The sequence below is a fragment of the Salvelinus sp. IW2-2015 genome, linkage group LG27, assembly GCF_002910315.2.
Source record: "Salvelinus sp. IW2-2015 linkage group LG27, ASM291031v2, whole genome shotgun sequence".
NCBI classification, from domain to species: Eukaryota; Metazoa; Chordata; class Actinopteri; order Salmoniformes; family Salmonidae; genus Salvelinus; species Salvelinus sp. IW2-2015.
The window spans coordinates 28,300,912-28,326,190 of NC_036867.1; the positions used below are offsets into that span (position 1 = coordinate 28,300,912).

A 25,279-nucleotide genomic window follows, 5' to 3' on the forward strand; every position below is an offset into this window, starting at 1 on the left:
AGCTCTGGTGGACATTCCTGCAGTCAGTATTTCAAGTGCACGCTCCCTCAACTTGAGACATCTGTGGCACCTGTGTAATGATCACAGTGTTTAATCAGCTTTAATCAGCCCAGATGAGGAACTTGCTCCAGTTGCTGGCCTGGTTGGAGACGAAAGAGTGGAGGAACTTCTCCAGCTCCTTGTTGGCCTGCTCCGTCTGGGGGTGGAACGCCGAGGAGAGACTCACCGACGCCTCCAACAGGGAGCAGAAGGCTTTCCAATACCGTGCAACGAAGTGGGGCCCACGATCCGCGACAATGTCCTGGGGAAGTCTGTGTAGTCGAAAGACATGGGTAATCATGAGATCAGCGGTCTCCTTCGCTGAGGGCAACTTGGGTAAGGTGATGAAATGGGCTGCCTTGGAAAACTGATCGACAACCACCAGGATAGTGGTAAGCCCTTGGGATGGGGGTAACCCTGTGATAAAGTCTACGGACAGGTGTGACCAGGGCTAGCTGGGGATGTGCAGAGGTTGGAGCAACCCAGCCGGTTGCTGTCGTGAGAACATGCTTTGGGCACAGGTGGAGCAGGCCATAATGAAGGATCTCACATCCTCATCTTCATGTTGGGCCACCAGAATTTCTGCCTCAAGAACTCCAGTGTCTGATTAACCCCTGGATGCCCAGTTAATTTAGAGGAGTGTCCCCATTGTAGTACTCGGGAACGGGCTGATCGCGGAACATAAAGTCTGTTAGTGGGACCCCCGCCGGGGTCAGGTTCTCGGGTCTGGACTCATCGGACCGTGGTCTCAATACTCAATATCACGGGGGCTACAATGCGGGAGCTGGCGATGATGGACTCGGAGTCCTTCTACTTATTAGAGACACGTGTTGGCGGGACAGGGCGTCTGCTTTCTGATTCTTGGATCCCGGGCAAAAGGTTAGTGTGAAGTTGAACCTGTCAAAGAACAGAGGCCACCTAGCCTGGCGAGCGTTCAACCTTTTGGCTTCTTGAATGGAGACCAAGTTATTGTGGTCCGCCTGATCACGAAAGGATGAGGTGCTCCCTCCAACCAGTGTCTCCACCCCTCAAGGGTCTACTTAACTGCCAAGATTTCTCGGTTGCCTACATCGTAGTTGCATTCTGCTGGTGAGAACTGATTGGAGAGAAAGGCACTTGGGTGCAGTTGTTCCGCTGTGAAAGATGTCCGAGGCGTCCACCTTTAACACAAAGGTACGGGTAGGATCAGGATGGACGAGGATGGTTCTGGAGGTGAAATGTCCCTTGAGCTCCCCGAATGCCCTGTCAGCCTCGGGGGTCCAGCAAAAATGGTTCTGGGACTTGCGGGTTAGGGCCGTGAGAGGCATTGCCACCCAAGGAACCACAGGACTTCTTTGAGTGAGGCGGGACGGGGCCAGTCGGTGACCACCCTCACCTTTACGGGGTCCATTTGTATGTCGGCGGTAGAGATAATGTGACCCAGGAAAGAAACTTAGGATACATGGAACTTACTCTTCTCTTTCTTCATGTATAGCTGACTCTGCAGGAGGCATGTCAGGACTTGGCGGACATGCAGGTGTGTTCCGGAAAGATCTTGTAGAAGATCAGGATGTTGTCGAGGTAAACAAAGATGAACCGATTCAACATATCCCTAAGTGTATCATTGACCAATGCTTGGAAGACTGCCGGTGAGTTCGATAATCTGAAGGGCATGACTAAATACTCATAGCAGCCACTCGGAGTGTTAAAGGCAGTCATCCATTCATCTCCCTCCCTGATTCTCACCAGATTGTAAGCGTTGCGGAGGTCCAGTTTGGTGAAGAATTGGGCCCCATGGGCCAACTCCAAGGCAGCGGACATCAGGGATAGGGTTTAATTTTCTTAATCGTTAATCTGCCCTCTGTAATGGGGGTGTAGAGGAGGGAAGGAAACCTGCCTCCAGTGACTCCCGGATGTAATTGCCCATGACTTCTGCTTCAGGGGTCGAGAGGGAGTACAGGCGGACCCGGGGAGGGGTGGAGCCGGGTAGGAGTTCTATTGCACAGTTGTATGGACGATGAAGAGCGAGGGTGGCGGAGTGGAATAGTCTTGGTCTTCAATGGATGCCGGGGAACATGGCGAGGCTCTTGGTGGGGGTCTTAGGCATTTAGTCTGGCAGTTCTTACCCTGTTCTAGTAGGTGTCCCGTGGACTAGGATAATAGTGGGTTATGTAACATTAGTCAGGGGTACCCTAGGATAAGGGGGTTCTCAGGAGCAGTGATCAAAAGAAAACTGAGAGTCTCTGAGTGGTTCACCCCAACCTGCAGTAGAATGAGCTTGGTCTGATATTCCACCTGGCTGGAGCCGATGGGGCGTCCATCGAGGGCTTGAATCTGCAGAGGGATGGGACATTTCACGCAGGGGATTTGTAATTCTCTGGTGAATTATCCGCGGCTCCGGAGTCCATGAAGGCTTGAATGTGGTGCTGACGGTTATCCTAATTGAGGGTTGTGGGTAGTGTCAGATGGTGACGCGGTAGCTGGAGTATAACTGCACAGCTCGTCAGGGTCTCCCCTTGTCCTGGCGAGCCGTGGCGTTTCCTGTCAACTCTGGGCATGTAGCACATGTAGCACCTCCGCAGTAGAGGCAGCAGCCGTCACACATGCGCCTGGCATGTTCCTGTGTGCTCAGACGTGTGCATCCCAGCTGCCTAGGCTCCTCAATGCTGGGCTCCAGAAGCGGGATACAGGGGTGGCATCAAAAAGGTGCTGTCTCACACGTTCTCGGATGTAGTTGTCATTCCTGATGGCTAGCATTATCAGGGTCTCGGGGTCCTCTCCCAGTTCCCGAGCGGCCAGTCCATTCTTGATGGAGTTAGACAGACCTTGGTGGAAAGCGGTGACCAGTGCCTTGGCCGCTTGGCGGAGGTTGAACAGTCAGCTTGCCTTTTCTCGTCCGCCGACAAGGTGGTTGAAGACTCATCGCAGCTTGGCAGTGAAGGCTAATATGGAGCTGCAGGATGGTGCTGTTCCCACCCGCCGTTGCCCACACCAGGGCCTTGCCCAAGAGTAGAGAGATGATGTAGGCGATCATGGCCCGATTGGTGTGGAACAAGGAGGACTGTAGCTCAAACACCAGAGAATACTGAGTGAGGAACACCTTGCATCCTTCCGGGTGGCCGTCATACCACTCGGGGGCTGGGATCTTGGGTTCCCGGTGCAGGTTCCCTGGAGGAACTATGGCGAAGCCTGTAGCACTAGGCGATGAGACTTGGGCATTGGCTCCTCCTGGGTTGAGGTTGGGACGTGGTTGGAGGGAATCGGTAAGTGCCCGGAGGGTCTCTGATATTTGGTAGAGTTGTTCTTGTTGCCACCCCGGCAGTGCTCCTTGGTGGGTTATAGCATTCTGGATCTGGGTGATCTCTGCTGGGTCCATGTTGAGGCAGAAGCTTGCTGTGACGTGGTGAGGTTGGACCCAGGTGCAGAGAAGAGACCAGACGAGGAATAAGTGGTTCAGGATAAACATCATACTTTACTGAGAAACGGTAGCTGCAGGATCACAGTACACTTGAAAAAACAATAAACACTAAGTCTCAAACTCCCTCAGGAAACAAATGCACGCGGTAAATAATCCAAGCTTCTGCAAAGGACAACAGAAAACTCTTATTTTAACAGGGAAATCATAACGAGTAAATAGGACACACCTGAGTGTCATTAATGTCTCTAGGACGGTCTCTGCCGTCCTCTGGTGACAGGTGGAACCATGACATGTACTTGACATTGTACTTGACTTGTTGCACATCTATTGTTCATCAAGATTGACTGATTCAATGGCAAAGTGTTCATGGCCGCCAAAAGGCTAGAGACAGCCCTGTGTGTTTGTGTATGTGTGAGTGTCTGTGGGTCTATGCGTGCAACGTGTGTGTGTGTGTGTGTGTGTGTGTGTGTGTTGTGTGTGTGTGGTGTGTGTGTGTGTGTGTGTGTGTGTGTGTGTGTGTGTGTGTGTTGTGTGTGTGTGTGTGTGTGTGTGTGTGTGGTGTGGTGTGTGTGTGTGTGTGTGTGTGTGTGTGTGATTCCATCCATCGGAGGTCCAAGCAAATAGAGGGTGGTCTCTCTCCATCTCCACGAGGCCAGCTTGCGGTATGAGAGGCTTAAAGAAAGGAGAGGGAAATTGGAAAAGCAGTGGGAAAGCAATGCATCGAGAGATGGCGCGAGCGGGAAAGAAAGAGAGCTAGTGCTGCCTGGGACCATACATGAGCTGATATGTCAGTGCGATTGGACATGGTTTGGTGACATGAGCCACCACTGTCGTGTCCAGAGGATTGGATGCCATAGTGACAGGACGAGGAGTGAGACGGATGGATGGATGGACAGACAGATGTGTCCGAGCATCAGTCACCTGCTCTCTTTCTTCCCTACCAGTACATTCATTGATTGACAAGAGTGCCCAATCRACTGCCCAATATATTGCATAGGATTTGTTTTGCATTATAGTCCTACAGTAGTCCCATTATGTAACAGGCTCTGTTACTTCCATTCCTTGACATTCTAAACAAACACCCCTGCATAGAGCGTGTGTATTAGCAGTAATTGAGCACACAGTGCAGATGTGCCCTGAGGCGAGACTGAAAGAGACTGCTCAGCTGTAATTCCCTGTGATTTCACAGAGGACTTGAAGGCGTTCCAGGCGCCCCTCTTGACATCACATAGCTGGTGTACAATACACACACACACACACACCATTCAGCCCCCTCGACACAGAGCTACTATACAGCAACAGAGGAAAAGGAAAGTAAAATGCATTCTGGGTAATTTCCTCAACTACGTGACCACAGGCTGTGAGGTGACAGCCTGTCAGGAAGGAAACCTCAAGGGGTTATGACTGGGGGGAAGTGGGGGATCTGGGTTATTCTATCATTTGAGGAAAGAGGGAGAGAGGAGTGGGGGAGTATGTGATTGACTTAGCAGCTTGAAGTATTTTATATTGGCCTGTTGATTGGGCCTTCTAATTAATTAATTAGTACTAGTATGTGTTCGCATTCCATTGTGTGATGATTGCACAGTCTCTTGTTGTGGAGGATATGGCAACAATTATCATTTGGGATGATAGTAGAAGATGATTGCAAAAGTGACACTGCCAGACCATGTCGGTTTTCCCTTCCCAACAATGCAGATAGGAAATAATTAGATGATAACCAGTAGATGTGCAGGGGTATGAGGTAGATGAGGTTGATACAGTATGTACATATAGGTAGGGATAAAGTGACGGGATAGATAATATACAGTAACAGCAGCGTATGTTATGAGTCAAAAGAGATAATTGCAAAAAGGGTCAATGCAGATATTTCGAGTAGCTATTGGTTAACTATTTAATTAACTATTTAGCAGTCTTAAAGCTTAGGGGTTGAAGCTGTTCAGGATACTGTTGGTTCGAGACCTTGTGCATCGGTACCACTTGCCATGCGGTAGCAGAGAGTGGCTGGAGTGTTTGACCATTTTTTGGGCCTTCCTCTGACTCCGCCTGGTACAGAGGTTCTGGATGGCAGGGAGCTCGGCTCCAGTGATGTACTGGGCGGTAAGCACTACCCTCTGTAGCGCCTTGCAATCGGATGACAAACAGTTGCCAAACCAAGCTGTGATGCAGCCATTAAAGATGCTCTTGATGGTGCAGCTGTATAACTTTTTGAGGATCTGAGGGCCCATGCCGAATCTTTTCAGCCTCATGAGGGGGAAGAGGTGTTGTCATGCCCTCTTCACAACTGTGTTGTGTGTGGACCATGATAGCTCCTTAGTTATGTGTGCACCAAGGAACTTGAAGCGCTCGACCTGTTCCACAACAGCCCCATCGTTGTGGATGGGGGCATGCTCGGTCCTCCATTTTCTGTAGTCCAGGATCAGCTCCTTTGTCTTGCTGATGTTGAGGGAGAGGTTATTGTCATGGCACCACACTGCCAGGTCTCTGACCTTCTCCCTGTCTCATCGTTGTCGGTGATCAGGCCTACCACCGCTGTGTCGTCTGTAAACGTAATGATGTTGTTGGGGTCGTGCACGGCCACACAGTCGTGGTTGACCAGGGAGTACAGAAGGGGTCTAAGCACACACCCCCGAGGGGCCCCCGAGTTGAGGATAAGCGTGGCAGATGTGTTGCTGCCTATCCTCGCCACCTGGGGGCGGCCGTCAGGAAGTCCAGGATCCAATTGCATAGGAGGTGTTTAATCCCAGGGCCCTTAATTTAGTGATGATCTTGGAGGGCACAATGTTGTTGAACGCTGAGCTGTAGTCAATGAACAGCATTATCACGTAGGTGTGCAATCAAGATTGCGTAATCTGTGGATCTGTTGTAGCGGTATGCAAATTGGAGTTGGTCCAGGGTGTCTAGGATGATGGTGTTGATGTGAGCCATGACCAGATTTTCAAAGCATTTCATGGCTATAGATATGAGTGCTATGGGACAATAGTCATTTATGCAGGTTACCTTAGCATTCTTGGACAGAGGGACTATGGTGGTCAGGGAGAGGTTGAAAATGTCAGTGAAGACACTTGCCAGCTGGTAAGCACATGCTCTGAGTATGTGTCCTGATAATCCGTCTGGCCCTGCAGCCTTCTGAATGCTAACCTGTGTAGCCCTTTCCTGCAGTCAAATTACCTAGTGGTCTCATGGGTGGAATGTTATTAATATTTTTTTAATAAACATTATTTTAAAAACCCGCCAAAAATCTGGTGTTTCTATGTCAAACGGTTTTGTTATATTTCAGTCTTCTGTGATGTATATAAAGTTTAATATTGGAATGCAAACTCAAAATATAATACATTTCAACTCTATATCTGACATGGCACAGGTGTCTTCTTTTTTTAAAGCCCATAACTATGTGTGTGAGGTGTATATTTTTGTTTTAAAGTAGATTTGTTTAAGACTACCAAGAAACACTCTGTTTGTCAATGATTTAGCACACAGCAGTAAAAGGGTAAAAGTATTACTCACATCGGCTATGGAGAGAGTGATAACACAGTCCGGAACAGCTGGTGCTCTCATGCGTAGTTCAGTGTTGCCAGCCTCGAAGTGTGCATAGAAGGTATTTAGCTCATCTGGTAGGCTTACGTCACGGGACAGTTCGTGACGGGGTTTCCCTTTGTAACCTGTGCTAGTTTGCAAGCCCTGCCACATCCAACGAGAGTCAGAGCCGGTGTAGTAGGATTTGATCTTGGTACTGTATTGATGCTTTGTCTGTTTGGTGGTTCGTCGGAGGCGTAGCTTGGTTTTCTTATAAGCTTCTGGATTAGTGTCCCGCTCATTGAAAGTGACAGCTTTAGCCTTTAGCCCAATATGGATGTTGCCTGTAATCCATGGCTTCTGGTTGGGATGTACGTACGGTCACTGTGGGGACTGTCATCGATGCACTTATTAAACGTTTAATGCGTAAGTTCTAAATATTAATAACAACCCTTACAACGTGAGTTGTTTTTGCACACGGTACCAGAATTCTATGCTGACATTATTCTCTGCACACCTCACTGCATCAAGACCGCATTTTCTGCTTCGTATTAGGTTTTATTAAACTGTATTTTTTGAACCACTCAATCTCTTATCCTTTCTATCTATAGTAGTAGCAGCGAGTATCTATAGAATTATTGATAATTATTTAATTATTATAGTCATCTATGTTACATGTATTATTATCTGAAAGAGGCTTTGGTATTAGCTTGTCTGAGGGGTCTGCTCATGTAAGACAGGGCGGAACACCTGAGGTGCTAAGTCCGGTGTGTTTGACACAATAGTTGCGAAGAAACAAAGTGAGAGTGGGGTATCAGCATATATGACCTATGCCAACCATGGCTAAGGTAAACGCTGGCTTTGTAAATACTTTTTGTTCATATCAACATTTTATCACCACTGGACATGTAGCCTACAGATGCCTGCGTCGTCACCAAGTGAAGAAGATATTTCGCAATCATCAAATGTGGTAAGCATTATGGCTTGGATAGGTTTTAGCCTGGTCGGGACGGAGGAGAGTGAGAACAGGGTGGATCCAAGTCATGTAAGCAACAAAGTGAGGTAGTTTGTGTGGATGATCAGATTGAATGGTGTGTGTTGGTGTTATCAGCTACGGTGTACTGTGTGCAGAGACTGTGGCATGAGTGAGCTGAGGTTGTAGATATGGGTTATCATAAACTATGGAGCTAGACAGGATTATGTAGGTGTATGCTTTGGCGTGATCTAAGGGCTGAACGTTATGTGCGTGGACCAGCTATTGATCTCCTTCTAAAACGTGGTTACATTTGTATAAACTTAAAGTATTACTAACTACAAATCCCCCTATAATGGTTTCACCCAAATCTGGCAACACTGTTGCAGTATACTAGTATTTGAGGTGATAACATTTTATTTGCTTTGTGATTCGTCAAAAAATGTAAATGACTTGTCAAGTCATGTGCTCCGGTTCTTGTATACACTGTAACAAACACATCGAAGATTTGTAATATTCTGTGGCCAAACTAAGTTGATTTTATTTGGCCAATGGGCGCAGCCATCTTTGACTTTGTTTATTTGCGTTTTATAGTGAATGGCATTCTGGGATTAGGGAGTTGTTCCTTGTCAAACATAAACAAGCTGCTGTCATAAAGAATTTAGCCGCTGTTAGCTTAGCTGACGCATATCTCCTTTCTTAACACTATTCAATTTCTCCCTTGTGCTCACCAGAGATATTCCATTGTAAACAAGTATAGCTTCTAGGTCGCCAACTTATGTGTAGTTCTTTTGTCAGCGCAACCTTAGACTGGTTTATCGAATTATTTTGGCTGTGGATGTGTTCCGTGTGATGCTTGGATGATGAAGTTTGCATTTGTCTTTTACAATAAAAGGTGAACAAAGTTAAGAGCTATATGTTCCATCAATACAAAACATTGTTTAGATGCTTTTCAGACAACAATGACGTTTAGATATGTTTGTTGCATCATGTGTTCTGTTGCTACTGTTCCAATCACATATTTGCGATGGTACCCTGCAGGGACCACTCAACAATGATCACAAATATGGGTTCATACGTGTCAAAGGGTTAATGAAGCCGGTAACTGATGTGGTAAACAATCCTGTAGCTTAGCATCCTCTTCATCGGACCACTTCCGTATTGAGAGCGTCACTGGTACTTCCTGTTTTGAGTTTTTGCTTGTAAGCAGGAATTGGCTGGTAGTTAATGATGCAGTGGTGATGGAGGGAGGGGTGGAGTGTGTGTGTGTGTGTGTGTGTGTGTGCATGCATCGGGCCAGAGTCTGTGTGTGTGTCTGTGTATCTGCGTACGTGCATATGAGTCCTCTGCTCGTTAATCAGCCAGTTGGAGCGACTGTAAGGTATGGCAGACGGTCTACTTGTTACCTCTGAGAGCAGGGGCACCAGGCACAGCTGGAGCTCCATGTCACAGGGAAGAGGAGGAAGTGGGGCAGAGCTGAGAGGACAGAACTGGCAACTGTAATATAGTGCTACCCTGGGGATGGGGCAGTGTGTTGTGTTTGCCGGGGGTGGGGCCGGGGGGTTGTGTGTGTGCGCAAAGATATACAGTATATTTTTTTTATTGAACCTTTATTTAACGAGGCAAGTCAGTTAAGGTCAAATTCTTATTTACATTGACGGCCTACCCCGGACGACGCTGGGCCAATTGTGCGCCGCCCTATGGGACTTCCAATCACGGCCAGATGTGATACAGCCTGGATTTGAACCAGGGACTGTAGTGACATTTCTTGCACTGAGATGCAGTGCCTTAGACAGCTGCGCCACTCTGGAGCCTATAGACTAAACAAAAACATAAACGCAACATGTAAATTGTTGGTCACATGTTTCATGAGCTGAAATAATATATTCCCTGCACACAAAAAGCTTATTTCTCTCAAATTTTGTGCACAAATTTGTTTATATCCATATTAGTGAGCATTTCTCATTTTCCAATATAAACCATCCACCTGACAGGTGTGGCATATCAAGAGTTTAAAAGACCACTTTAAAATGTGCAGTTCTGTCACACAACACAATGCCACAGATGTCTCATGTTTGAGGGGGCGTGCAATTGGCATGCTGACTGCAGGAATGTCCACCAGAGCTGTTGCCAGAGAATTGAATGTTCATTTCTCTACCATAAGCTGCCTCCAACATCATTTTAGAGAATTTGGCATTAGGTCCAACCAGCCTCACAACAGCAGACCCCGTGTAACCACTCCAGGCATATCCGGCTTCTTCATCTGCGGGATCGTCTGAGCAGAGGTGGGAGGGGGTGATGAGGAGTATTTCTGTCTATAATGAAGCCCTTTTGTGGGGAAAAACATATTCTGATTGGCTGTGCCACTGCCCAGTCATGTGAAATCCATAGATTAGTGGCTAATTTATTTATTTCAATTGACTGATTTCCTTAAATGAACTGTAACTCAGTAAAATCTTTGAAATTGTTGCATTTTGTGTTTATAGTTTTTTTCAGTATAGATAAATCACAACTCTTGTGATGTAGATGTGTATTACCAGGCATGAAGCAAGGTGTTGACATTACAGTAGTGTCCACCTACTGCTATTTATAGGCAGCTCTCTGACACAGAACATTTCTTAGTGTGTGTGTACATGCACGTGTGTGTGTGTGTGTGTGTGTGCGCATCTACAGAACATAAAGACAAACTGTAGCGAAATAAAATAAGAGATGGAAAGAAGGGATAATCAAAGGACAGAGAGACAGAGAGAGAGAGAGAAAAGATCAAAGGTGCTTTCTCCTCCCTAACTAGATTCACGCTATTCTTCTCTGGCTGCAACTGTATCCCAAATGACACCCTATTCCCCATTCAGTGCACTACTTTTGACCAGGGCCCATAGGACCAGCTCACAGGCCTATGGTCAAAAGAAGTGCACTATATAGAGAATATGGTTCCATTTGGGATGCACACTTGGCTCGGGAAGGGGTAAGCAGCAAGCAAGGCACTTAAGTACAACTTGCAATGAGGTGCAGCTGAACATCTACATTCGAATTGTGTGGGTGATTTCAAGCTTTTATATGGTAAAGTGAAGTGTCGCAACTCCACTCATTACCTAGTCCTTCATCCTATGTGAACCTCCGCATGATACCCGATACCCTAGTAGTAGCAGTCTCCGAGCAAAGGGGAAAGGCTCATTGCTTTGTACTTTTGAAGACTGCCATTGAAGTAAGCCTCTTGTGATGCATAATTTGAAGTATTTGAGCTTCATAGAATGGTACAGTGGTTCTTCCTTTAAAAGTTACAAGCTTATGCCGCGACCGTTAGTGGTAGATGGTGGTATTCTGTCATTGCACCACACTATCACAAGGGGGAGTTTGAACGCCGATCTAGCGGTAGTCTAAACTGTGGCAATTAATGGAGGCGTTTTCAGTCTGAGAGTCTCTCCTCTGGCACTGGAGTCCTGCATCAGGCATCAACAACAACTGCCGGTGGTCCTGGAGTTAACAGAGAACCTAGGTAAATACAATGGGGGAATTTCACTTGACATGTGGACTGACGATTTTCTGAAAAGAATATACACGGTGGCCTTTTTTTTTTTTTTTTCTCTACAAACAGAAATAAACAATTCTAAATAACAAACTGGCTTTATTTAGAAATCAGTTGGAATGTCTCACCACGTGTTCAAGAATGGCCCTTTTCTCTTTATTCAGATTACAAAAAGTTTGTTGCAATTTCAGTTAAAAGGATCAGACCCTTTTTTTTTTCCGCCTTACATTACATACCCAAATCTAACTGTCTGTAGCTCAGGACCTGAAGCAAGTATATGCATATTATTGATACCATTTGAAAGGAAACACTTTGAAGTGTGTGGAAATGTGAAATTCATGTAGGAGAATATAACACATTAGATCTGGTAAAAGATAATACAAAGAAAAAAACATGCATTTTCAGAAAGGCAATTATATGACTTAGGAGTCTAGGCGCAATTTAGCAGTGTACGTGCAAAGTTTTAGACTCATCCAATGAGCCATTCTATTACTGTTAAAAATGTGGTATCAAGTCTGCCAAAATGTGCCGAATTGGTCAATTGATATATTTGCAAGTACATAACTATAGAGAACATACAAAAATGATATGGTAATAAAGCATTTAAGTTTACACACTCCCAGGAATGGCAAAAATGATGGATAATTATCTTCCCTACAGAAAATACACTGTTAAAAGTTTTTTGTTGTTGTGCACTCTCTTAAAACAATAGCATGGTATTTGTTCACTGTATTAGCTTCTGTAAATTGGACAGTGTAGTTAGATTATCAATCATTTAAGCTTTCTGCCCATCTAAGACATGCCTATGTCCTGGCAAATGTTCTTTCTTAATTACCACGTCATGCTTTTCACATTAGTGCACATTAGCTCAACCGTCCCGGGGGGAAAAATAAAAAAGTAAGTAACTTGTCTGTCGGCTCTGCATTAAGAGACCAAAATATATACCAGTTTAATTTAAGAACCAAAAAATTGACAGCTGTGACATACAGATTGCAAAATAGCTTTATGAATTGACACACCATTTTCAGTTCATTAAAACCTACTGCAGGCCTAAAACGTATGGGTTTAACCTTCTGAATGAATTATTATATTGAATATAGAAGCCACGTCTCAATGAGTTCTAAGAGCCGATCTGTTATTCAACAATTGTTATTATTATAATTAACCCTACATTATAATTATATAAAAGCCCATTGGATATTCTCACAGACGAGATTTGCCCTAACGAAAAATGCTTTGGCTGTTTTGACCCAAGTTAATCTGCTCATGTTGTGTGTGTGTTTAATTATTTATGACATTGTGGTTACGATGAAAAATGTAATCAAGCGTTATGTGCATTTTTTTTTAGATGCTGTGTTTTTATTTAAAGTGGTGATGGACAGCTGGAGGCATTTTGAAAACATGTTTACAAATACTTGTTTTTCACAAGTGTACTCTAGCAGGTGTAGACCATCATGCAAACAATGTTTCCATGATGGGCTATTAGTAGGACATTAGACTCTTCATACATCGATTTATTTACAAAATGGTAATTTAATAGCCCGGTTACTATATGTGTGAAAATCCCACCAATTTGCAATGTATTATTTAAACTACATTTTAGTTGCACTTCCCCCCCATCTCCACGACCACGGGTAAAACCTTGCTGAGATAACCAATGCATTTGTTGTATCGTCAATTTCTCAAGCCAAAACGTCTTGATGGCGTTCACCAGTTCATCTTTGCTTGTAGGCTTGGCATAGTTACGGATGAATGTTTTCAGTTGATAACAATGTCTACACTGTATTTCTGATACATTTTATGTTATTTTAATGGACAAAAATTTACTTTTATTTCAAAAACAAGGACATTTCTAAGTGACCCCAAACTTTCTGATCAATTTTATGTTATTTTAATGGACAAAAAAATGTGCTTTTCTTTCAAAAACAAGGACATTTCTAAGTGACCCCAAACTTTTGAAGGGTAGTGTATATATTAAATGTCTTACAGAGCCTTTCCATAAGTCCACTCAAGTTTTCAACTGTCATCAGTGAGTCGATGGCTTGAATCATCTCGCTAGAAATGGAAAACCATGGTAGATTATGTGTTTTTGGTTGATGGCCAATATTAAAAACAGTCAAATGCATTTATGAATCGCTTTATTGTTGTATTATTTAAGTCTCCTTTCTCTTTTCTGTGCTGGTGTTCTTTTAAGAATGAAGTAGACTATTGAAGGCAACATATTGTTGCATACTGGAACACTAAAAGTCATCCAATTGTTATAATAGGATTTTAAGCAACAGCATACCCACGTGTGGTCAACTATTTCAGCACAGTTTCGCTCTGCTCTTAGACACACATGGGAACTGGTCTTGATAAATCAATATTATGATTATTTTGCTCTTCACTCGCAGTCACTGAATAGCCTACTCCCGACCGGTCACGTTGTACAGCGCCAAATTTTTAAATCCAGTCACCCCCCCCACCCCCCCATGTTTTTTCTCTTTCTTATTCTCCTGAGTTTTTGTGTGTGTATATACTCATCTTTTTTCTCTTTCTCTCTCTCCTCACAGCTGTTCTACAGGTATCCATATCCTTGAACAAGGTGGAGCTAAGTGTGGGAGAGTCCAAGTTCTTCAAATGCACAGGTAAGATGGCTATGGTGAAGAGAACATGCTTGTCTGTGTGTTAAATCGAATGTAAATGTGGACATGTCATCCTGAGTGTGTGGTGAGATGGGCGATGGGTTGGATGGAGGTGGTGGGGTGGATGGAACCGTTGTTTGGGCGACACGGTTGCCCCCCATCCCACACATAATCATCCCTCCCAACCAACCAACGGTATCAACTCTCTCCCCAATCCCCCAGCCTTCACCTAACCCCTTGCCCATCCCACCCTGTTGCAGATCCTGTCCTATCCGCCCCTGTTTGGGGGGTCTATGTGCCATGGGCCCCAAGCCAAGTACCTGCAGCTCTGTAGGGTGGCAATGTGGGCTGGCAGTGCATTGGTCCACAGTTCCACCCCTGCTGTGTCCCTGTCTTCTTCTGCCAGCACAGCACAACATGGAGCTAACAGCAGAGGGACAGGAAGGAAAGGGGCAGGGAGAAGGAATGACTGAGGGTGGCGAGGGGAGTGAGGGGTGGAGATGGTGAGGAGAGCTTATCGACAGAGAAGAGAGGGACAGGGACAGAGGGTGGTTAGTGGAGGGAGACGTAAAGTGCGGAGAGTAGAGGAAGGAAGAGGGGCTGGGAGAAAGATTGGGTGAGAAGGGTGGGGAGATGGGTAGGTGGAGAATAATGGGGTGAAAGTGGGGGAGAAATGGGTGAGAGGAGAGAAGAGGGATGGGAGAGAGAGAGGCACACACGCACACAGTCAACAATAACTAACCATGTGGGAACACATTTTCAGTCCCATTCACAATCCTATTTTTCCTAACCTTAACCCCAAAACCTAACCTTAACCCTAAAACACGCACACACACACACACACACACATAGTCTTCTATAACTAACCTTGTGGGGGGACACAATTCAGTCCCATTCCAAATCCTATTTTCCCTAAACCTAATTATAACCTTAACCCTAAACCCCCTAGAAATAGAATTTGACCTTGTGGGGATTAACAAAATGTCCCCAGTTGGTCAAAACATTTCCGTTTACAATTCTTGTTAGGACCTCTGATCCCCCACAAGTATAGTTAAACACATTCAGCAAACTGCATGGTTTATCTGCTTGCCATTTGTCACTATTAAAAATAGTATTATAGAGTTCTGTCAGTGTTTAATCAGATATCATTGCTAAGCGGTGCCTCTCAGTGCTCCACTCAGTCTCGAGTTACACTTTAACCACATGCTGGTTGGCAAGACATGTCAAAATATGTTTTACTTCAGGTGAATACCTCTCCCAGAGACATACAATAGTCTTACCAGTGTCCCAGCCTTCAAACAATCCCTGCACATCATGTTAGCTCAACAGATCCTTCTGCAGACAATATGGAGGATGTTGGAGAATGGAAGCTCTATAGCATATCACTCCTCCACTGGTCTCAATGACTGAGGATATATTTATTGCCACGGGGTGCAGTGACCTCTCAGTTCTCCTTTCACAGCCAAGGCAGTTCATACATACCACACACCTGCACGTATACAGTGTACAAGCACACAAGCATACATAAACACGCACACACTCACACACAGAGTGAGAGCGAGAAGAAGTTAGTTAGGCAGAGAGAGAGAGAGAAAGAGAACCACTGAAGGAGCGGTAATTGTCTCATGTTTGTTGACTCTTTGGATGACTCCCAGAGTGTCCTGAAGTATTCTCTAAGAGTGTGTGCATGTACCTGCGTGCGTGTGTCAGTGGAGGGGAGGATGGCTCGTAATAATGGCTGGAACAGAGCGAATGAAATGGCATCACATAAACACATAGAAACCAATTGTTTGATGTATTTGATACCAWTCCACTAATTCCGCTCCAGCCATTACCACGAGCCCTTTCTCCCCAATTAAGGTGCCAACAACCTCCTGTGGTTTAGCAGAAACAGGTGTGTGTAGCAGAAATGTAAAAATGTGTGTGTGTGTGACGAGAAATAGTATATGTACAGTGGGGCAAATTACAGTCCTCTCTCATCTTTTTAAGTGGGAGAACTTGCACAATTGGTGGCTGACTAAATACTTTTTTGCCCCACTGTATATGGTTTCCATGTGTTTGATGCCATTCCATTTGTGCTGTTCCGGACATTATTATGAGCTGTCCTCCACTTAGCAGCCTCCACTGTGCAAGACATACAGTTAAAGTCAGAAGTTTACATACACTTAGGTTGGAGTCATTAAAAATGGTTTTTCAACCACTCCACAAATTTCTTGTTAACAAACTACAGTTTTGGCAAGTCGGTTAGGACTTTGTGCATGACACAAGTACTTTTCTAACAATTGTTTACAGACATCTTTCATTTATAATTCACTGTATCACAATTCCAGTGGGTCAGAGTTTACATACACTAAGTTGACTGTGCCTTTAAACAGCTTGGAATTTTTTTTAAACAAAAAATACTTTGTTTAAAAAATGAGGATATTTTGGAGATTTCATTTTCAAATAACCGAAGGTGAGTGAGAAAAAGGCCATTCTTGAACGCCTCACAAGTCCTCAACTGGCAGCTTCAATAAATAGTACCCGCAAAACACCAGTCTCACTGTCAACAGGGAAGAGGCGACTCCGGGATGCTGGCCTTCTAGGCAGAGTTGCAAAGAAAAAGCAATATCTCCAACTGGCCAATAAAAAGAACATGAATCATCAGTGTACAATGACACCTCTGTTTTTAAGCCTTGCATTTTTAATCCCTTGATATTATTGTTGGATCTGATTTGAATAGCTAACATTTCGATGGTCATAATAAATAGATATGGCGATAGTGGACAGTTTAAAACATTTTGTGAAGTAGCCATTATTTACTATTTTACACCTACGGTTACTATACATTATTTTAACCCATTTTATAAGAGATTCTCCAAAATTGAAATGTTCCTTGCATTTATATATAATCTCCAGTCATACTTTATCAAAAGCATTTTCAAAGTCTGCAATGAATAGCAGGCCTGGTTTCCCAGATTTTTCATTGTGTTCTATTGTTTCCCCTTACTTGCCTTATGCTATCTCCAATGTATCGTCCATGTAAAAAGCCTTCTGATTAGAATGAATAATATCCGACAATACCTTTGAAATTCTATGCGCTATACATTTTCCTAGAATTTTTGCATCGCACACTGAAGTGTAAGGGGCCTACAATTTTTTAAATGGCCTGGATCTTTATATTTCCCACTTGTATCCTGTTTCAGTAATAAAGAAATCAGACCTTCTTGTTGAGTGTCTGATAATCTACCATTTACATAGGAGTGGTTAAAACATGCTAATGCTCTGAGTACATCAAAAAATGTTTGCCATCCAGCCCTGGAGTTTTCCCGGACTTAAAGGCTTTAATTGCATCAAGAAGTTCCTCCTCTGTAATTTCACCTTCACATGAGTCTTTCTGTATGGCTGTTAATTGTACTAATAGAAAACAAATCCATAAAACTAGCTTCGGTTAGAGGAGATGGAGGAGACTGAAACGAAAACATATTCCTGGATAGCTGAACATCCTTAGTAGCGGAAATGATTTCGGATTTATTTTTGAAATCATCAAACAATCATTATGTTGCCTCTAAAAAGGCCTCTTTTACCATTTGTCCATCCTGGAACAGTTTCTTGTGCTTTGCTAGTATGCGACTCACCCGGAATGATGCAATCGTGGTTGCCTTTGATTTTGAGCTGTGCCTTGTAAAGATCGATTGTTGGGCAGCTAGTTGAGACTTCAACTCTTTTACTTTTGTCTTACGTAGTTCACTTTTACCTGGAAAGTCACTTTCATATTTATTGTAAACAGTTTTGAAATGCCTCTTGACATTTTCCCTCTTAGCAAGAGCTATGCTTGAATGGCAGATCTTCCCACTCACTGTGAAAGTGGTAGATTTTCGTTTTCTTGCTGCTTGGTCCAGCACTCATATTAAAAACGTAACCGCAACTTCATAGAAAAAAAAACATCGTAAAACAATTACTGCCACTGGAACATCAAAGAATATTCTGTTACAGGTCTCGCAAGCGTGGAAATGGAAACGTGCTAACTGCAGACGGTTGCTATAGTAGCGACAGTTTGGAAAACAAATGTAGCAACTATAGTGCCGTGGGTTGGTCAAATTTTATGTCAATCAAGCTGTTTTTATTTTTATTTTGGCCGTGCAATAATATTCGAGAAAGAAGCTAACCTGTAAGCAAAGCATACGGTGCTTCAGAACTGTGGACTTTATTATTTTTAAGCAGACTCGATGGTAACGCTGTGAATTTCCAAACATATATTTTTAGTGCATACATTTTCAAAAAGTTTTTGCGGTCTACTAGAAAGAAGTTTGCGATCGACCGGTCGACTACGATCAACGTCCTGGGCACCAATGCTCTCGAAAGTGTGAAAATCATTCAACGGCATTTTTCTCCTACTCGTCTCCAAAGTGGGATAACAAGTTTTTCAAAATTCAAAGAGGCATACCTTTCCCATGTTGAACAAGGGCTGATTAGGTTACCATTTATTTCAGGTGTGCTAATGAATATATAAGTGGAACTAATGGTGGGGTACTCAAGGGGAGGTTTGGGAAATACTGCTCTAAAGTCTACGACTTGGCTTGGTTCTTTTTACAGTTACTTAATGTTACCTATAAGTTTTCTCTGTCCCACCAGTGATCGGAGAGCCGGTGAACCTGGAGTGGTTTAACCCCCAGGGGGAGCGCATCGTGTCGTCCCAGCGTGTGGCCCTGCACACCGGGGAGGACAGCTCCAGGCTGACCATCTATAATGCTGAGGTGGAGGACGCGGGCATCTACCGCTGCCAGGCCACCGACGCCCAGGGACAGACGCAGGAGGCCACCATGGTGCTGGAGATGTACCGTGAGTGTCACTTACATGCATATGTAACAGAGGAGAACACACACACCACACTCTCTTCATCCCCTCTGTATCCATTCCAGCCTCTGTAGGGGTCCTTCAGACATACAAAGACATGAGTTGAACACATCGCCGTCTCCTCTGTTAGATCATAAAGATACACCATATTTACATTCCATTGCACTTCCGTAATAACTTGCCCATTTAAAGAGTGTAGTGAATGTTCGCTGGGTCTGGTGGTGTGTATGATGGATAGTACTGAATGTGTGCAGGCGAAGGAGGCAGGCTCTAATCGTATGGGAGAGGGAATCTTCTGTGGCCGTTAATGGGACGTGATACACAGAGGAGTTTTGCAGCTGGTAGCCATCTGGCAGACGCTTGATTTGAATCACCGGTGTGGTGTGTGTACTGTGTGTGTACAGTTGAAGTCGGAAGTTTACATACATTATGTTGGAGTCATTGAAATCATTTTTCAATCACTCCACAAATGTCTTGTTAACAAACTATAGTTTTGGCAAGTCGGTTAGGACATCTACTTTGTGCATGACAAGTAATTTTTCCAACAATTGTTGACAGACAGATTATTTCCCTTGTAATTCACTGTATCACAATTCAGTGGGTCAGTGTTTACATCCACTGTGCCTTTAAACAGCTTGGAAAATTCCAGAAAATGATGTCATGGCTTTAGAAGCTTCTGATAGGCTCATTGACATCATTTGAGTCAATTGGAGGTGTACCTGTGGATGTATTTCAAGGCCTAACTTCAAACTCAGTGCCTCTTTGCTTGACATCATGGGAAATTAAAAGAAATCAGCCAAGACCTCAGAAAAACAATTGTGCACCTCCGCAAGTCTGGTTCATCCTTGGGAGCAATTTACAAACGCCTGAAGGTACCACATTCATCTGTACAAACAATAGTATGCAAGTATAAACACCATGGGACCACGCAGCCGTCATACCGCTCAGGAAGGAGATGTTTTCTGTCTCTTAGAGATGAACGTACTTTCGTTCGAAAAGGGCAAATCAATCCCAGAACAACAGCAAAGGACCTTGTGAAGATGCTGGAGGAAACATGTACAAAAGTAACTATATCCACAGTAAAACGAGTCCTATATCGACATAACCTGAAAGGCCGCTCAGCAAGGAAGAAGCCACTGCTCCAAAACCACCATTAAAAAAGCCAGACTACAGTTTACAACTGCACATGGGGACAAAGATTGTACTTTTTGAAGAAATGTCCTCTTGTCTGATGAAACAAAAATAGAACTGTTTGGCAATAATAAATATCGTTATGTTTGGAGGTAAAAGGGGGAGGCTTGCAAGCCGAAGAACACCATCCCAACCGTGAAGCACGGGGGTGGCAGCATCATGTTGTAGGGGTGCTTTGCTGTAGGAGGGACTGGTGCACTTCACAAAATAGATAGCATCATGAGATATAATAATTATGTGGATATATTGAAGCAACATCTCAAGTCAGTCAGGAAGTTAAAGCTTGGTCACAAATGGGTCTTCCAATTGGACAATGACCCCAAGCATACTTCCAAAGTTGTGGCAAAATGGCTTAAGGACAACAAAGTCAAGGTATTGGAGTGGCCATCACAAAGCGCTGACCTCAATCCTATAGAACATTTGTGGGCAGAACTGAAAAAGTGTGTGCGAGCAAGGAGGCCTATAAACCTGACTCAGTTATGCCAGCTCTGTCAGGAGGAATGAGTCAAAATTCACCCCTTATTGTGGAAGGCTACCCCAAAACGTTTGACCCAAGTTAAACAATTTAAAGGCGATGCTACCAAATACTAATTGAGTGTACGTAAACTTCTGACCCACTAGGAATGTGATGAAATAAATAAATGCTGAAATAAATCATTCTCTCTACTATTATTCTGAAATTTCACATTCTTAATATAAAGTGGTGATCCTAACTGACCTAACCCAGGGAATTTTTACTATGATTAAATATCAGGAATTGTGAAAAACTGAGTTTAAATGTATTTGGCCAAGGTGTATGTAAACTTCCGACTTCAACTGTATGTACATATGCACACGCTCTCATGCACGCACACACACACGTACGCACACTCCCTCTGGAGGGTGCTTACCTTTCTCTCCCTCTCCACAAGTCCCCCTACCTCCTCTCTCACACACCTCGTTACAGCGGCACCACAGCTTGGCAGCTGTATCCATGACAACATCAGTCAGCCACCGTTCAGCTCTGTGTGTTCAGTATGTATGAGCAGTAACAGGAAGATAGTCGCCTAAAGGGCTTGAGCAGGCCAGTAGTAGCCAGCACCCATCTGAGGCGATACCGAACGTGATTTCTTGTGATAAACATAAACACCACATGTTACGGAAAATGAACGGCCACTTTAAATGTGCTGCACATTACCATTTGTGAGTGTTGACATTTCCAGAAGACGTCAACACACACCCACACACACGTGCACACGTCTTGACATTATCATATGTGTTCGTGCATCACAACTCACAACCTGACAAAAGCTATCCATATTCAAACTCAAATTATAACTTTATTATAGCTCACGGATGAAAGACTATAATTTTCCGCACTGCTGAGTAATTGACAAGTATAGAATTTCCAGAGTCTATCTTTGAGCACCGGCCAACGGAGAACCAGTTCAGAAAGGAGACATTGGAGGCAGTCGATGTCCCACCTGAGGGAGCTCCAAGAAAATTGTCATGTCACCCCACTTTGACAGTTGCCCTTGCAGCTATGTGGGCAAAATGACGGAAGAGGAATTCTCACTGTGTTACCAATTTGACGGTGTCAAGCGAGCGGTAGACTGTTACACGAGAGGGTTTGTTTTTCGAACTGATTTTCTTGTCGAGCAGGGTAACGACAAAGGAGACAGGAAATGAAAATAAGTAGCGGGAGAACAAGGGACAACAACGTGTTTGAATCCCAGGGAGAGAACTGGGGTAAGGAGAGTGAGAGGGAATGAGAGGGAGTGAGGGGAAGAGAGAAAGCGGGAGTGAAGGAATTAAATAGAGCGCGAAAGAGAGAGAAAAATGGAGAGAGAGGGGTGGGTGAATTTGAGATGTAGTGAGAGAAGGAGAGGGAGAGAATGAAAGAGAGGGGGTAAGGGAATTAAAGGGAATGTCATAGCACAAGAGAGGGGGGTGAGGGAATGAGACACAGAGAGAGAGGAGAGAGACCAAGCGATGGATTGAGAAAATGAAAAACAAAATGTTTACAATAACAGTTCTAAAACGTGCCGTGGAATGAAACCGGGCAGATGAGGAGGGTTGAATCTCACATTCAGAGTCAGGAGGATGCAAGGCACTTTAAAGAGCGGCGAAGAGAAAAGAAAAGTATGTTTTGGAGAGCCGCCTGACATAAATCACATTGAAAACTGCTAATGTGCTAGGTTGCAGAGTGATCAAGTGGATGGGACTGAAATAAATAAGGCCATGCATGTGATTTATGCACACTTTCATTTTGCCACACAGTGGATAACCCGGTGTCAAACTCCACATGCCAAATACACACGCATGCATGCACACTCTTTTTTTCTCTCCATACGCCATACACACACGCCGTGTGATAAGTTGACGACACTAGCCAGCACTACGGGTTCTGAGAGGGTGGTGGAGTGTTTTTTTAAGAGAAGAGAAATGCAGGTCCCAAGTCAGCTTTCCCCAGGTGTAATCTATCAACCCTCTGCCAGGGCTTGTCAGACAGGTGCCACAGCTTTAGACCGACACAAGTTGAATCAATCATTTGATTACAAACAGAACTTTCGGGGTGGGAGGATTCATTCAATATGCTGTGGGAAAGTTTATGGGACTATTTTAGAGCACAGAGAATCCGAGTTGTCTCAGTGGTGTAGAATCATAAACATTATGTAAAACAGTTTGTTCTATAGAATGGAGTTTACTCTCTACTCCACTGCAGGGTTCCCCTCAATCAATACACGTTACTTGGGTTTTGTTCCAAAGTCCACACTTGCATACTACTTAGAATGAGGTGATGTATTGGCCATGCATTCTAAATGGTATACTTGTGTGAATATTGTAACATAAACTCTCTTGGAAAGACATCTCTAATGTGTCTTCAGTTCCTGTTACCTCATTTCCTATGTGACAGAGAAGCTGACGTTCCGCGACGTGAGGTCCCCCCAGGAGTTCCGTCACGACGAGGCGGCAGAGGTCGTGTGTGATGTCATCGCCTCGCCGGCACCCGCAGTCTCTTGGTTCTACCAAAAGGGCTTCAGGAGCATGGAGATCACAGAGGAGCACTACAGTAAGTCTGCTTATGGTCATTTGATACATGCTGCCTCTGTTGATAAACCTTATTTGCTTGTTAAAATGCCTAACTTTGCGACGTGCTTACTGTAGCTACCATAACAGCAACATAACTTTACTCATGAAAAGTAATATATTGAGCAGTACAGACCATAAAGAAATCAAGTGATGTTTTCATGTGCACATGTCATTGGATGTTTTTTTTATGGGCCCACTCTTTGATGGTATTTTTACAGTCTGCTTTTAATGAAGCAGCTGATAATTACATTATCATTGATATCAGAAGCCAATTAACGGGTTTGCTAGCTCATCAAAAAATGTAACATCAAATGAATTCAGTTTACATGTCAGATTGCTTCACACACCATTTTGAGACATATCCGTTTAATAAATGCGCTTACTGTAGAACATGGGTGTTTCCCAAATTGCACCCTATTCCCTATGTAGTGCACTACTTTTGACAAGAGACCTATGGTCCCTGTTCATATTCAGTGCACTGTATTGTGAAAAGGGTGTCATTTGGGATGTAACCTATTTAAACAAACTACTTATGAAAAATGTATTCCCCAGATTCTGTCAGGGGTTTGACGTTATAAATAGCAAGTTCTAGCAATAAAAGCCACAGCATGTGATTTCATTAAACATATTGTTGGACAATAAAACATGTTAACGAGCCTGCCTAGAAGATGGAGGGTAGAGGATGCAAATGTCATTTGGTGGTCCGATGCTCGCTGCCATGCTGTTGAGATCTGTGTGAATCATCCTTTCTTCCTTTTGTATCTTCCTTCCTTCATGTCTACTGAATAGTGAAAGAACAGAATATTATTCCTCCATATGTCTTTCTACTTTTTATTTAATTATTTTGTTTTGTTCCCATGTTGTTGAGATCTGTGGAGAGAAGATCTTTCCACTTCCTTCTCTCATGGCCGCTGAAAAGTCACAGTACAGGATATTATTCCACCTTATTTATTTTTTCTTTCTTTATTTTGTATTATTTCTTCACTTATTTTTTGTGTGCTTATGTTGTTGACATACAGTATGTGGGGATATGAAGTGGATATTCCGTCTGTCTTGAACACTGATACTGTAAGTGACAGCACAGGAAATCATTCCACCATATTTCTCTACTTTTATTTTTCTTCATTAAATTCGTTATTTCAGATCATTGCTCCTAAAAGGAAAGGAAACAAAGGTGTCGTATACTATTGGAAAACACATCCTGTAACTAAGGAGGAAAGGATAAGGAAAGAACAGTGTCTTAGATTGAAACACATCCTATGGCTTAGAAGGAAAGAAGAAGGGAAAATTATTTTAGACTATTAGAACACATTCCATTGCTAGAAGGATAGGAGAGGGAAAGTAATGTATCTTAGATTATTGGAACGCATCTTGGGGCTGAGAAAGAAAGGAGAAGGAATGAAATGTATCTTCGACTATTGGGACACATTCATGGCTCGTGCATGATGGACAGAAGTTAATTTGCAGGTTCAGACTTGTTTACCAATACTCTGTCACCCCATCATTACTTTTCCTCCCACACCTTCCCTCTCATTCACCCATCACATAGACAGACTTCCTAGGCTGATTAGGCAAATGATTTGTTTGAATCCTTTGAAAGTAGTCAGGTTTTCTAATTGAAATGCAAAGGCCCTTCCCTTCGACGCACTATCTCCCCTTGCCGTGCAGTAATGATTAAAGGTAGAGATAGCGGTGCTTTAAAAAAAAAAAATCTGCGCTAATTACGGGACAAGGTTTTAAATATCTTTGCGCTCGACAGAGAGAGATAGGGTTATCACTTATCTGCCAGTGACAACAATTAACAAGGATGGGAAACTTTTTGTAAACTGCAGACCTAATTGCTAAAGTATTTATCTCACTTCGCTTAGCTAACTTTATTTTAAAAAGCTAAAAGTGATAAAGGTTTCTGAAAATATTATTTGATAGCAAGTGTGTGATTGGAGTCATGGTACTTCCTTTCACTATTTTTCCTTTCTATCGTTTTCCTTGTATCTTTCTTTCCTTATTTCACGTCTCTTTCTAACTCTCTCTACCCCTCTCTCTCCACCCTTCTTTCTTTCTTTCTTTCTATCTTTCTCATGCTCTATCCCTCTCTATTCTTGCCCCGT

At 43.6% G+C, this 25,279-nt stretch overlaps 1 protein-coding gene across 3 annotated transcripts in view; it reads left to right on the plus strand.

The window, feature by feature from the left end:
* The window catches only part of LOC111953620 (neural cell adhesion molecule 2-like), a 396,017-nt gene that overhangs the window by 279,098 nt on the left and 91,640 nt on the right, over positions 1-25,279 (plus strand). For all 3 annotated transcript variants that reach the window (XM_023973008.2, XM_023973009.1, XM_023973010.2), the window contains exons 2-4: positions 14,001-14,075; positions 18,687-18,893; positions 22,996-23,151. In XM_023973008.2, coding sequence (XP_023828776.1) covers positions 14,001-14,075; positions 18,687-18,893; positions 22,996-23,151 — 438 coding nt within the window. The remainder of the gene's footprint in view (positions 1-14,000; positions 14,076-18,686; positions 18,894-22,995; positions 23,152-25,279) is intronic.